The sequence below is a fragment of the Salvelinus fontinalis genome, chromosome 10, assembly GCF_029448725.1.
Source record: "Salvelinus fontinalis isolate EN_2023a chromosome 10, ASM2944872v1, whole genome shotgun sequence".
Lineage (NCBI taxonomy): Eukaryota > Metazoa > Chordata > Actinopteri > Salmoniformes > Salmonidae > Salvelinus > Salvelinus fontinalis.
This window is the reverse complement of record NC_074674.1, coordinates 26,267,090-26,283,253: the sequence shown is the minus strand read 5'-3', so window position 1 is coordinate 26,283,253 and position 16,164 is coordinate 26,267,090. Positions and strand designations below refer to the sequence as shown.

Genomic DNA, 16,164 nt, shown 5'->3' with positions numbered 1-16,164 from the left:
CATGTTGAAAGTCACTGAGCTCTTCAGTAAGGCCATTCTACTGCCAATGTTTGTCTATGAAGATTGCATGGCTGTGTGCCCGACTTTATACACCTGTCAGCAACGGGTGTCGCTGAAATAGCCAAATCCACTCATTTGAAGGGGTGTCCACATACTTTTGTATATATAGTGTCTATCATTTTATGTTATCATGTTATCCATTTAACATCACATATCAGCTTATGGCAAAATCAGGCGTTACATATTTTACAGTTACACCTGGATAGAGATTGGATAGCAAGCCAGATGTGATGTGTTACAAGAACATGGTAGACCCCATAGACAAACACTATGACACACAGCAACACACACGTGGCTAAAATAGCCGAATCCACTCATTTGAAGCGGTGTCCACATACCTTTGTATATAATAATGCATTCGGAAAGTATTCAGACCCCTTCCCCATTTCCACATTTTGTTATGTTACAGCCTTACTCTAAAATGTATTGAATTATTTTTTTACTCATCAATCTACACACAATACCCCATAATGACAAAGCGAAAACAGGTTTTGAAATGTTTGCAAATGTATATAAAAAAAATATATATATATTATTTAAGTATTCAGACCCTTTGCTATGAGAATCGAATTTGAGTACAGGTGCATCCTGTTTCCATTGATCATACTTGAGATGTTTCTACAAATTGATTGTACATGATTTTAAAAAGGCACACACCTGTCTATATAAGGTCCCACAGTTGACATGCATGTCAGAGCAAAAACCAAGCCATTAGGACAAAGAAATTGTCCGTAGAGCGCAGAGACAGGATTGTGTCGAGGGACAGATCTGGAGAAGAATACCAAAACATTTCTGCAGAATTGAAGGTCCCCAAGAACACAGTGACTTCCATCATTCTTAAATGGAAGAAGTTTGGAACCACCAAGACTCTTCCTAGAGCTGGCAACCTGGCCGAACTGAGCAATCGGGGAAGAAGGACCTTGGTCAGGGAGTTGACCAAGAACCAGATGGTCACTCTGACAGAGCTAAAGAGTTCCTCTGTGGAGATGGGAGAACCTTCCAGAAGGACAACCATCTCTGCAGCACTCCACCAATAAGGCCTTTATGATAGAATGGCCAGACAGAAGCCACTGCTCAGTAAAAGGCACATGTCAGCCCGCTTGTAGTTTGCCAAAAGGCACCTAAAGGACTCTCCGACCATGAGAAACAAGTTTCTCTGGTCTGTTGAAACCAAGATTGAACTCTTTAGCCTGAATGCCAAGTGTCACGTAGGGAGGAAACCTGGCACCATACCTACGATGAAGCATGGTGGTGGCAGCATCATGCTGTGGGAAGGTTTTCAGCGACAGGGACTAGGAGACTAGTCAGGATCGAGGGAAAGATGAACAGAGCAATGTACAGAGAGATCCTTGATGAAAACCTACTCCAGAGCGCTCAGGACCTCAGACTGGGGCGAATGTTCACCTTCCAACAGGACAACTACCCTAAGCACACAGCCAAGAAAACGAAGGAGTGGCTTCGGTACAAGTGTCTGAATGACCCAATCGAACATCTAAGGAGAGACCTGAAAATAGCTATGCAGCGACGCTCCCCATTCAACCTGGTCAGAGCTTGAAAGAATCTGCGGAGAATGGGAGAAACTCCCCAAATACAGGTGTGCCAAGCTTGTAGCATCATACCCACATTCGCTAAAAAAACATTTAAAAACGGCCTCCCGGGTGGCGCAGTGGTCTAGGGCACATCATCGCAGCGCCAGCTGTGCCACCAGAGACTCTGGGTTCGCGCCCAGGCTCTGTCGTAGCCGGCCGCGACCGGGAGGTCCGTGGGGCGACGCACAATTGGCCTAGGGTCGTCCGGGTTAGGCCGGTAGGGATATCCTTGTCTCATCGCGCACCAGCGACTCCTGTGGCGGGCCGGGCGCAGTGCTCGCTAACCAAGGTCGCCAGGTGCACGGTGTTTCCTCCGACACATTGGTGCGGCATCCGGGTTGGATGCGTGCTGTGTTAAGAAGCAGTGCGGCTTGGTTGGGTTGTGTTTCGGGGGACGCATGGCTTTCGACCTTCGTCTCTCCCGAGCCCGTACGGGAGTTGTACCGATGAGACAAGATAGTAACTACTAACTACTAACAAGGCTGTATCGTAACAAAATTTGGAAAAAGTCAAAGGGTTTGAATACCTCCCCAATGCACTATATATCAATCTAGAACAGGATTATCTATTTTGGATGTAATTTGAATGGAGTTCATGGAGATGGAGAGAGAAAGACTACGAAAGAGTGCTCACGAGGGCACTGATTTAACGCAATGATATTCGAGTGATAGGCTGTTTTAAAACTCTGCAGCTGCAATTTAAATATAATAATCTTTACAAAATAAGGTGACCCCCGAAAGCCAAATGGAGATGGGTAAATTAGACCTTCTTTCGGTCTTTAAATTACTGTAGAGTAGACTATGCTGCAACAAATGCAGGCCTACCTGTCACAAAAAAAAAGTTACCATGATGAGATGATAGGTCTACATGCATTGTGAACTGTGGATAATATGTGTGAAATGCTTGATAATGTACGTGATATCAACAGAAAAGTACATTTTCTGTATGATTTAAATATTGACTGGCTGCCCATTCAAGAAAAAACTTTAAACTGTAACCAGTGCCTGCAACCTGGATCAGGTTGTCAGTCAACCTACCAGGGTAGTTACAAAAAGCACAGGAATTAAATCATCAACATGTATTGATCACATCTTCACTAATGCTGCAGAGATTTGCTTTAAAGCAGTATCCAAATCCATAGGATGTAGTGATCACAATATAATAGCTTTATCTAGGAAAACCAAAGTTCCAAAGGTTGGGCCTAATAAAGTGTATAATAGGTCATACAATAAGTTTTGTAGTGATTCAAATGTTGATGATGTAAAGAATACTTGCCAGTGTGTGGTGTGTAATGAGGAGCAACCAGACGCTGCACTTGACACATTTATGATACTACTTATTCCAGTTACTAATAAGCACGCACCCATTAAGAAAATGAATGTAAAAACTGTTAAATCCCCTTGGATTGATGAGGAATTGAAAAATGGTATGGTTGAGAGGGATGAGGCAAACGGTAAGGCAATCAAGTCTGGCAGCCCAATTGATTGGCAAACGTATTGCAAATTAAGAAATAAAAATAAACTATACTATGAAAGAAACATAAATTATATAAAGCATTATAAAACGCTTTAGGTCACCTTAAATTACATTTTTGGGAAAAAAGCCAACTCGGCTCCTTCATTCATTGAATCAGATGGCTCATTCATCACAAAACCCACTGCTTTTTCCAACTACTTTAATTACTTTTTCATTGGCAAGATAAACAAACTTAGGGATGACATGCCAGCAACAAACGCTGACACTACACATCCAAGTATATCGGGCCAAATTATGAAAGACAAGAATTGTACTTCTGAATTCCGTAAAGTCAGTGTGGAAGAGGTGAAAAAAAGATTGTTGTCTATCAACAATGACAAGCCACCAGGGTCTGACAATCTGGATGGAAAATTACTGAGGATAATAGCAGATGATATTGCCACATCTTCAATTTAAGCCTACTAGAGAGCGTGTGCCCTCAGGCCTGGAGGTAAGTAAAGTCATTCTGCTACCCAAGAATTTGTTGGCTCAAATAGCCAACAAATCAGCCTGTTACCAACCCTTAGTAAACTTCTGGAAAAAATTGTTTTTGACCAGATACAATGCTATTTCACAGTAAACAAATTGACAACAGAATTTCAGCACGCTTATAGGGAAGGACACTCAACAAGCACAGCACTTACACAAATGACTGATGATTGGCTGAGAGAAATTGATGCTGTCTTGTTAGACCTCAGTGCAGCTTCTGACATTATCAATCATAGTCTGCTGCTGGAAAAACGTATGTGTTAGGCTTTATACCCCCTGCTATAATGTGGATAAAGAGTTACTTGTGTAACAGAACACAGATGGTGTTCTTTAATGGAAACCTCTCAAATATAATCCAGTTAGAATCAGGAATTCCCCATGGTAGCTGTTTAGGCCCCTTGCTTTTTTCAATTTTTACGAACGACATGCCACTGACTGAGTAAAGCCAGAGTGTCTATGTATGTGGATGACTCAACACTATACACGTCAGCTACTACAGCAACTGAAATGACTGCAACACTCAACAAAGAGCTGCAGTTAGTTTCAGAATGGGTGGCAAGGAATAAGTTATCCCTACATATTTCTAAAACTAAAACCATTGTATTTAGAACAAAACACTCACCAAACCATAAACCTCCAATACATCTTGTAATAAATCATGTAGAAATTGAGCAAGTTGAGATGTCTAAACTGCTTGGAGTAACCCTAGATTGTAAACTGACATGGTCAAGACATATTGATGCAGTAGTAGCTAAGATGGGGAGAAGTCTGTCTATAATAAAGCAATGCTCTGCCTTCTTAACAACACTATCAACAACGCAGGTCCTACAGGCCCTAGTTTTGTCAATGTTCAGTCATGTGGTCAGGTGCCACAAAAAAGGACTTAGGAAAATTGCAATTGGCTCAGAACAGTGCAGCACGGCTGGCCCTTGGATGTACACAGAGAGCTAATATTAATAATATGCATGTCAATCTCTCCTGGCTCAAAGTGAAGGAGAGATTGACTTCATCCCTACTTGTATTTATAAGAGGTATTTACATGTTGAATGCACACCCATGCATACCTCACAAGACATGCCACAAGCGGTCTCTTCACAATCCCCAAGTCCAGAACAGACTGTGGGAGGCACATAGTACTACATAGAGCCATGACTACATGGACTACATTGATTTTAAAAAACATAACAAAAACACCTTATGGACAGCAGGGACTGTGAAGCAACACAAACATTGGCTCGCACACTCGCGCACACACACACACACACACACACACACACACACACACACACACACACACACACACACACACACACACACACACACACACACACACACACACACACACACACACACACACACACACACTATACATACACTATACATACACATAGATTTAGTACTGTAGATGTGTGGTAGTGGTGGAGTAGAGACCTGAGGGCCTACTTGTAATGTTTTAAAATTGTATAAACTGCTTAATTTTGCTGGACCCCAGGAAGAGTAGCTGCTGCTTTGGCAGCATCTAATGGGGATCAAAAATAAATACAAATACAAACTGTGATCCGTACTGAGATGGGCTGTCTGTCCCCACCCTGCGCGTTGATGATTCATCATGCAGAGGCCGTAGAGATGCCAGATTTCAACATTGCATATAATGTAATAGTTCCATTTTACGCCATGCTGTTCATATAAATAATGTATTATAATTTCCGGTTTCTCGCTGTTATTTATCCCGGGAAAAGGGAAGTGTTTTGGGTGGTAAATCCTGGTAAATCTCGGTAACCGGGTTCTCACCATTCAACCCTAGCGCACACCCCTCATAACTGTATATCATACTGCAGTCAATGTAGTCCATTACTTACACTGTCTAGTGTTTCCAGATTTCTATCATTACTTACAATATGAGTGAAATAGTTTTCCTTACAAAAAAAGTATAATTAAGTATGTTAAAAAGCAACTCTTCTGTGTTGGAATGGTGTGGGCGTATATCGTTCATAAAAATATGAATGTGAGTAGACCGCTCATTGGCCAGCTCATCCTCGTCTAGACCATTGATTGGTCAGCTCATCCTCCTCAGGAGTATGTCATCATACTCTATTAGGAAATAGTACGTCTTTTTTAAAGGTCTGTTTGAGATACAAGTTTGAGGTGGAGTTTTTTAAGTGTTTTTTTTCTCCTCTAAAATGTATGCTTTGGCCACAAATACAAGTGTAGCACGAGTCAACAACATTATTTTCGTTTGAGGTAACAGAATATTAACTTTTAAAGTGAGATTTTCACTGGACAGTTACTTTAATCCGATTAGTCAGATTTGAGATAATTCAGGAAGGCCCTAGATTTCTATGGTGTCATAATTTTTGCACACATTGCTTCTGCGGTGACAGAGACCGCTCTTGCTTTAGATCTTTCTTATTAGATTCATATGGAGGAGATTCTACAGAGACATTTGTATTGATAAATTTGACTGAAACATCTGGTGGTATTGCTGAAATGGGTCTGCTTTTACAGCTCTCTCACTCTGAGGGGTCATTTCAGTCATTAACAGCTCAGAGACAGGAAGAGGCAGTTGCCAAGGCAATGTAACTAGAAACACTTCCTAAGTTGTGTTGATTTGTGGGCCATGTTTCACAGCCATTTGGACAAGCAGTAATTAAGGATTTCTACATTCGGACAGCGCCTTCCTCTGTGCCTTCTATGGACATCATCATCACATCATCAGTCATGTCAATACTGACTAGTCACCCCTGCATTGCTACTGGGAAAAATCTGTGACTTCTTGTTTAAAGAATGTTATTTCTCTCTCATTGACTTAGACATTGAGTAATATATACAGTGTTGCATAGGCCTACATAATTTGACCCTTTAACATACCATTGCAGTATATCACAATGTAAATTCTGCAGTACATTTTCCATAAATCCATTCTGCGTTGGAGTGGGTGGGTACTAGAGATGCAGTGTGTACCTGAGATCTTGTGTAAATCTGTTACATTATTAAAGCAGTCTTCATTCAACAAGCCTAGAAACGTGTGATGTGGGAGAAAAGAAAGATAGTTACATATCGGATATTACTTCTGATGATATATCGTATCTTATCGTTTTGACAATTTCGCAATATTAGTTTTGCGCTAGTTGGCTGTACCACCTGCACCAAAACTCTAGTATTTATTCCTTCATAGCTTGTTCTCCATCATCTTTTTAAATAAGGAGCCAATTTGTTTACAAGACTTATTTCCATGACTAATCAAAAATAATTTACTCATGGCTCTCGGTTGTCCGTCTGCAGCAGACATATAGTGCCTTCAGAAAGTATTCACACCACTTGACTGTTTCCACATTTTGTTGTGTTACAGCCTGAATTTAAAATAGATACAATTATATATATGTTTTTCACTGGCCTACACACAATACCGCATAATGTCAAAGTGGAATTATGTTTTTTGACGTTTCTGTAAACAAATTAATAAAAAATTAAAAGGTGAAACGTCTTGAGTCAATGAGTATTCAACCCCTTTGTTATGTCAAGCCTAAATGAGTTATGTCAAGCCCAAATGAGTAAACATTTTCTTAACAAGTCACATAATAAGTTGCATGGACTCAGTTGCATTTTTGAATGACTACCTCATCTCTATACCACACACATACAATTATCTGTAATGTCCATCAGTCGAGCAGTGAATTTCAAATTTAGATTCAACCACAAAGACCAGGGAGGTTTTCCAATGCCTCGCAAAGTGCATGTATTGGTAGATGGGTAAAAAAAACAGACATCGAATATCCCTTTCAACATGGTGTAGTTATTATTTACACTGGATGATGTATCAATGCACCCAGTCACTACAAAGATACAGGCGTCCTTCCTAACTCAGTGGCCGTAGAGAAAAGAAACTGCCTCAGGAGTTTCACCATGAGGCCAATGGTAACTTTAAAATAGAGTTTAATGGCTGTGATAGAAGAAAACTGAGGATGGATCAACAACATTGTAGTTACTCAACAATACGAACCTAATTGACAGAGTGAAAAGTTGGAAGCCTTTACAGAATTAAAATATTCCAAAACATGCATCCTGTTTGCAACAAGGCACTAAAGTAATACTGCAATTAACTTTTTGTCCTGAATACAAAGTGTTGTTTGGGGCAAATCCAATACAACACATAACTGAGTACCACTCTCCATATTTTCAAGCATAGTGGTGGCTGCATCATGTTATGGGTATGTTTGTAATAGTTAAGGACTGGGGAGATTTTCAGGACACAAAAGAAAAGCACAGACAAAATCTTAGAGAAAAACCTGGTTCAGTCTGCTTTCCACCAGACACTGGGAGATTAATTCACCTTTCAGCAGGACAATAACCTAAAACACAACGCCAAATCTACACTGGAGATGCTTACCAAGAAAACAATGAATGTTCCTGAGTGGCCGAGTTACAGTTTTGACTTAAATCTACTTGAAAATCTAAGGCAAGACCTGAAAATGTTTGTATAGCAGAGCTTGAAGAATTCTGAAAAGAAAAATGGGCAAATGTTGCACAAGCCAGGCATGGAAAGCTCTATGTAATACATTTTGAATTCAGGGTGTAACACAATAAAATGTGGAATAAGTCAAGGGGTATGAATACTTGCTGAAGGCACTGTATGGTGAGCAATATGTTTGGAACATCGAATCGCAACACATATAGAATTGTGAGAATCGCAATACATATCGTATTATAACCGAAGTATCGTGACAATATCGTATCTTGAGGTCCCTGGCAATTCTCAGCCCTAGTTGTTAGGTAGGTAGTTATATATTTAAACTGACCTTTCAATTACTTAGCCTATGTGCCAGCAATGAGCTCTCTGCTCTGCCTCCAATTTGATTATGGGTTGGCTCAGTCTGTTCAGATCTGGATCAAGTCTGCTTTGATTAATACCGACACAAACCTTGCTGCCCAGCTGAACTCAGTGCCCTGGCTGGCTACATCAATGATGAATATAAACGCTGGATTGCTGATGCTATGTATTGGCCATTGAGATGCTTTGAAGCCACCGGTCAGTCATATTGGCACTCCCCAGTAGGAGCAGTCCTCCATAGGAATAAATGGAATTCTGCAGTATTTCAATTAAATTCTTCAAGGACAAAATTGCATGTATTCAAGTATTTTTGTTGTTTTAGTGGGGACAGTAACATTAGCAATCTCAAAAAAGTATACTTAAAGGAAAATGTTTATATAAACATTATACATACAGTTCCAGTCAAGTTTGGACACACCTACTCATTCAAGGGTTTTTCTTTATTTTTACTATGTTCCACATTGTAGAACAATAGTGAAGACATCAAAACAAGGAAATAACACATTTGGAATCATGTAGTAACCAAAAAAGTGTCAAACAAATCAAAATATAGTTTATATTTGAGATTCTTCAAAGTAGCCACCCTTTGCCTTGATGACAGCTTTGCACACTCTTGGCATTCTCTCAACCAGCTTCACCTAGATTGCTTTTCCCACATATGCTGAACACTTGTTGGCTGCTTTTCCTTCACTCTGTGGTCCAACTCATCCCAAACCATCTCAACTGGGTTGAGGTCAGGTGATTGTGGAGGCCAGGTCAACTGATGCAGTACTCCATCACTCTCCTTCTTGGTCAAATAGACCTTACACAGCCTGGAGATGTGTTGGGTCACTGTCCTGTTGAAAAACAAATGATAGTCCCACGAAGTGCAACCCAGATGGGATGTGGTAACCATGCTGGTTAAGTGTGCCTTGAATTCTAAATAAATCACAGACAGTGTCACCAGCAACGCACCTCCACACCATCACATCTCCTCCTCCATGCTTCACGGTGGGAACCACACATGCGGAGATCATCCATTCATCTACTCTGCGTCTCCCAAAGACATAGCGGTTGAAGCCAAAAATTTGGACTCATCAGACCAAAGGACAGATTTACACCGGTCTAATGTCCATTGCTCATGTTTCTTGGCCCAAGCAAGTCTCTTCTTCTTATTGGTGTCCTTTAGTAGTGGTTTCTTTGCAGCAATTCAACCATGAAGGCCTGATTCACGCAGTCTCCTCTGAACAATTGATGTTGAGAGGTGTATGTTACTTTAACTCTGTGAAGCATTTATTTGGGCTACAATTTCTGAGGCTAGTAACCAGTGGTGTAAAGTACTTATTAAGTAAAAATACTTTAAAGTACTACCTAAGTCGTTTTTTGGGTATCTGTACTGTACATTTCTGGCAACTTTTACTTCACTATAGTCCTAAAGAAAATAATGTACTTTTTACTCCATTTTCCAATTCACACACTTATCAAGAGAACATTACTAAACACAAAAATTCCATCAATAAAAAAAACAAGAAATTTGTGCCGTCTGGTTTGTTTATTATAAGGAATTTGACATGGTTTATACTTTTCTTTTTACTTTTGATACTAAGTACATTTTAGCAATTAAGTATTTTCAAAACCAAATACTTTTAGACTTTTACTCAAGTAGTATTTAACTGGGTGACTTTCACTTGAGTCATTTTCTATTATGGTATCTTTACTTTTACTCAAGTATGACAGTTGAGTACTTTTTCCAACACTGCTGGTAACTCTAATGAACTTATCCTCTGCAGCAGAGGTAACTCTGGGTCTTCCTTTCCTGTGGCGGTCCTCATGAGAGCCAGTTTCATCTTAGCGATTTATGGTTTTTGCGACTGCACTCGCAGAAACTTTCAAAGTTCTTGAAATGTTCCAGATTGACTGACCTTCATGTCAATCATGTATTTTTTTTAAATTATATATATATATATATATATATATATATATATATGTGTTTAGCTCACATAATATAATTTAAAAGTATACATTAAGGTGTCTGTAATAGAATAAATGTGGCAAAAACAACGTAGACATTAATAAATGCATTTATATAGCTTCCCCCAAAAAATTGAAATGGTGGGGGAGTGCCAAGATGGAGGCAAGATGGCTTCAACACAGTGCACCGTATTAGTCATCTAGCGTATATATAAATCCCTGGGCTACACCCAGAATGCACGAGACTTGTTAGAGGAGTGGTGGGGCTTGGTAATAAAGGGGGGGGGTTAAAGTAGGATACAGACGGATTGTGCAAAGGAGGGGGGGGGGGGGGGGAACACACAGTGGTGCTTAATTAACCCAATATTTTATGGGTAACTCCTTCCTGTTCCTTTCTGTCACCATACTGTGTATCTCATTGTGGAATAGAGGAATCGTGTCGGCCCTGTACATTTTGTCCTCCCTCTATGTAAACGGGGCTGTACTTTTAGCTGTCTCCTGGAGAGGATAATGGATTTATGGAGGATGCCTGAGAGATAGAGAGAGAAACAGCTGAAAGAGGTCTGCTCTGCCTGGGTCAAATTCAATTAGGGAGGATGGAGACCTCAGCCAAAACAGACTGTGACGAAAATCACTTTAGGAACCCTTCGCCAAAACAATATGAATTTCCTGGGGATGAGTTTAATGGGATCTAATAGGATTGCAATGTACTGAATTTGAATGGGATATGTTAACCCTGTGATTTTGTCTTTATGCATTTGAATAACACACATTAGTGATGCAAATTACGACCCTGGCACTACACTGTCATTAGCCTTTATTGTTAATTCGCCGTTGTTCCAGTTGGCATCCACATTGTTCTTATCATGAGGACTATCATTGCGGGGGCTGTGCCCGGGGCTCGCACAGTGGAGGTGTTGCCATGGGGATGGTGTCCGGAAAGATGGCTGTTCCCTTTTAGCGGGAGCCCTCCTTAAAGACACACAGAAGGTCATTTCTCACCCAGGGTCCACTCCTGCCATGCCCTGTCCAACACAGAGGGTCGCCAGGCAACAAGCAACAGGGCTACAGCAGCCCTCTCTGTCACAAGATACAGAAAAGTATGTGGACAACCCTTCAAATCAGTGGATTCATCTATTTCAGCCACACCCGTTGCTGACAGGTGTATAAAATCGAGCACACAGCTTTGAAATTTCCATAAACAAACATTGGCAGTTGATTGGCATTACTGAAGAGCTCAGTGACTTTCAAAGGGGCACCGTCATAGGATGTCATCTTTCCAACAAGTCAGTTCGTCAAATTTATGCCCTGCTAGAGCTACCCGGTCAACTGTAAGTTCTGTTATTATGACGTGGAAATGTCTAGGAGCAACAACAGCTCAGCCGCGAAGTGGGAGGTCACACAAGCTCACAGAATGGGACCACCGAGTGCTAAAGCGTGTAAAAATCACTAACTACCGAGTTCCAAACTGCCTCTGGAATCAACGTCTGCACAATAACTGTTTCTCGGGAGCTTCATGAAATGGGTTTCCATGGCCGAGGAGCTGCACACAAGCCATGCACAATGCCAAGCGTTGGCTGGAGCTGTGTAAAGCTCACCGCCATGAGACTATGGAGCAGTGGAAACATGACTGATGACTCACGCTTCACCATCTGGCAGGCTGACGGATGAATCTGGGTTTCGCGGATGCCAGGAGAATGCTACCTGCTGCAATGCATAGCACAACTGTAAAGTTTGGTGGAGGAGGAATAATGGTCTGTGGCTGTTTTCATGGTTCGGGCTAGGCCCCTTAGTTCCAGTGAAGGGAAATCTTAATGCTACAGCATACAATGACATTCTAGATGATTATGTGCTTCCACATTTGTGGCAACAGTTTGGGGAAGGACCTTTCCTGTCTCATCATGACAATGCCCCTGTGCACAAAGCAAGGTCCATAAAGAATTGGTTTGTTGAGACTTGTGTGGAAGAACTTGACTGGCCGGCACAGAGCCCTGACCTCAACCCCATCGAGCACCTTTGGGATGAATTGGAATACCGACTGCAAGCCAGGCCTAATCGCCCAACATCAGTGCCCGACCTCACTAATGCTATTGTGGCTGAATGGAAGCAAGTCCCCTCAGTAATGTTCCAACATCTAGTGGAAAGCCTTCCCAGAAGAGTGGAAGCTGTTATAGCAGCAAAGGTGGAACCAACTCCATATTAATGCCAAGGATTTTGGAAAGAGATGTTTAAGCAGGTGTCCACATACTTTTGTATGTAGTGTATCACCATACTAGCAACCCAAACACTGTCACTATAACACATCCCCACACTGTTAACCCAGCCTCAGTCATAACTTAATCCAAATATAGCAACCCAGTCTGCGTCGTAACAAATCACCACAATGGCATCGATCCCAGTCACTGTCACAGTACACTAGTCACTGACATATAATATACCCAATCTGGCAACTGATTCCTAAGTGGCAAATATAACTCCTCACCTCTCTACCATGCTGGCTGATATGTGGTGAGCGTTCTGGCACAAAATGTTTACCGTGCATCACCCAAGTGGGTGCCACAATGGATCAGGTGAGCTTCCCCCTTACTATGTAAAAAGCTTTGATTACCTCAGTAGGTAGAAAAAATCATGACATAATACAGAACATTAATAGAAAAGAACAGCTCAAGGACAGAACTACATGTTTTTAAAGGCACACGTAGCCTACATATTAATACATACACACAAACTATATAGGTCAAATAAGAGGCGTTGTGCCGTGAGGTGTTGCTTTATCTGTTTTTTGAAACCAGGTTTGCTGTTTATTTGAGCAATATGAGATGGAACAGAGTCCCATGCAATAATAGCTCCATATAATACTGTACGCTTTCTTGAATATGCATCCATACACATTAGGGTCAGGTATAAAACGCCCAGTTGCCCATTATTTTGGCTAACATGGCTAGAAGAATAAATCTCAGTAAATTGGAAAGAGGGGTCTCAAAAGAGGATAGGGGATTTAAAGAGTGTATGTGCCAAGGCACATTGAAGCTGTTCTGTCAGTTCATGGTGGCCCAACTCCCTATTAAGTTGATCCTTTGTTTTGGCAGTTACCTGTATACAATCCAGCATGTCATAACACATAGAAAACCAGTCGCTGTCACTTTAACACATCCCCACTCTAACAACCCAGCCTCTGGTGACTCATCATCCATTACATTTCACACAGCTGGAATGGGAAAGCATTCCTCCTGCACAAGGACCATGGAGTTACGAAATGATAGGTGCACACAACAATGTGTATGTGTTAACAGGTTATGCACATACACATATGCATACAGTACATACACAATAGTGAACCACATTCAATTACCATGAGAGCATTAAGATACTGGACAGACGTGACAGCTGATCATCAAGTCATATGGATGCCAGAAAGCATGTTCCGGGATTTAGGCCTATGTGTGTGTTGGCCAATGACAAGCCAATATTGTGTGTACAGTAAGTACCCATCTCTGCCTTCTCTACCTCACATCTCCATTAGGTGAAATTGATTTGGAACAAGTGAGGCTTGCAACAGCAAGCAGCCATTACGGCCTGTCAGTTTCCCTTTACCAATCTGTCCCAATCGTGCTAGTGGCCCTGTTGCCAGGACAACGGCTTTTGCACCTTCACCCCTGGGACCAGGGTGAGCCCCATAGGACTTCCTCCCCTTCCTCTGTTCTCCTCTGCTCTTCTTTTCACCTCCATATCTTACACACTAACCTGACTGCACAATACACAGTGGCACGACAAACCGCACAACATCTTCTATGCATGAGAGCTTGCCATAAAGACCTATTTGCCATAAAGGAACGAAACATAAACTCGCTAGTCTATACAATAGATATACTCTGAGAACAAATATTGTGATCAAAATAAATGCAGTAAAGAGTATGATAAATCACTACCTTGAAGGCCCAAACTGAGGGTTATCGGGATAGATGGAGACTGATCAAAAACACAAATATGGTGTAATATGCTGTACTCTGGAGAATAGATGGCCCATAACAAAACACCTTTTAGTGATTGAGCGCTGTCTGGGCTAGTTGTGTGGAGGAGAGAGGAGAGAGTCCAGACTCACCAGTGTTCTGTACTGCTGTTTCTCCTGGCGAAGGGTAGCCACCTCAAGCTTTAGGGCTCGGTTTCTATCCTCCAGAAGGCGGAAGAGACTGACGTTGTGGGATGAAAGAACTGTGGAGTGCAGGGGAGTAACCTCATGTCTCAGCTGCAAGAGAAGGAGGGAAAGATATACGCTAGCCAGCAGTCTTATCCTGAATCTCCATGCAGGCTTTTGAAAGAGGAAGCTGAATAGGCTTGGGCCTGGTCAGTATTTGAATGGGAGATCACCTGGGGGGGAAAAACAGGGTGGGGTGTTCTAGATTTAGAGGGCCACTAATGCAGAGTGACAAACTACTCCATCTGGTCTAAGGAGACCCCATTGCCCAAGAGCAATGATGGGGACACTGCTCTGCAAAGGGTGCTATCCATTAAACCAAGGACATAATAAATGCAATCCAAAAACAGGACCCTACCCCAAATGAACGTTTTTAGCATCCCCCAGTGCTACAGTGCAAATGATTTCTGTAAGACAACTGTACAGGAAGACATAGGAGATGAGATGATTTCATAATTGCCAGTCTCACATGATGACATGTGTGCCCAGGCATAGGTCCTCCCCAGAAACTGTCATACAGCAGGGAGGGTTTGTGACTGTGGCTGTGACTGCATGGAACTAGGGATCCAGGGCCAGTCTGACGGGACAGCTGACTCAAGGGAACACTAATGCTGCCTCTGTCCCTGTCTGCTGAAATTAGCCACCCTTCAGTGGACACGTCTCCCCCATGACTCCGTCTAAACACTCCATCCCCTCAGGGTGGGAGGGAGGTGTGTGTGTGTGTGTGTGTGTGTGTGTGTGTGTGTGTGTGTGTGTGTGTGTGTGTGTGTGTGTGTGTGTGTGTGTGTGTGTGTGTGTGTGTGTGTGTGTGTGTGTGTGTGTGTGTGTGTGTGTGTGTGTGTGTAGTGTGTAGTGTGTGTAGTGTGTATGTGTTAATGGTAGTTGAGCAAACAGATATACCCCTCAGACCCGTTCACCCCACACATAGCTCTGTGGAAGGAAAAAGGGAGAGGGCCGGCCGGGCCGAAGAGACATCCAGGCCTCTCACAAAGCATTATGGGGGAATGATATAGGGCTGAAAGTTGGTCAGCTGCAGTTTGAAATCCCTAGTGAGGTGTAGTGCTCCTGTTGAGCCCCTAAGCGAGGCACTTAGCCGGCTCAGGCACTCCAATATCGAGAGATATAAAAAGCAACGTATCCACCTAGACAAAAGCAACCTGTAGAGCACTACTTTGAAAGCCTCCCTGTACGATGTAATGGCTCTGTCTTCCTGTTCTGTCTCATGCCCACTCTTCTGTGATACATCTTTCTCTTTGAAATGTTTAATGACCATAGTGTATAATGAGAAAAATGTGTCTGAAAGACAAGCTTGTCAGAACATCCATTTAGTCTCTCTAAAAGCTTTCCAGATAAATAGCTTTGGTCCCTCAGTGACCTCTGATTAGAAGGTCTTCCAACCACATGAACCAAGTCACGAAAACACCAAGAGCCAAGACCGCAGGTGTGTGTTTTATCTGGGCTATTTGTTATTTAATTCCTAAGATATGAATGTGTTTGGGATCTTAAACTGAACCTTCCAGGGGAGGATTTCCTAATCC

The 16,164-nt window shown here is 42.0% G+C and overlaps 1 protein-coding gene across 12 annotated transcripts in view; it reads right to left on the bottom strand.

Annotated features, from left to right (window-relative positions):
- The window catches only part of LOC129863878 (RIMS-binding protein 2-like), a 101,631-nt gene that overhangs the window by 70,826 nt on the left and 14,641 nt on the right, over positions 1-16,164 (bottom strand). For all 12 annotated transcript variants that reach the window (XM_055936239.1, XM_055936240.1, XM_055936233.1 and 9 more), the window contains one exon: positions 14,534-14,677. In XM_055936239.1, coding sequence (XP_055792214.1) covers positions 14,534-14,677 — 144 coding nt within the window. The remainder of the gene's footprint in view (positions 1-14,533; positions 14,678-16,164) is intronic.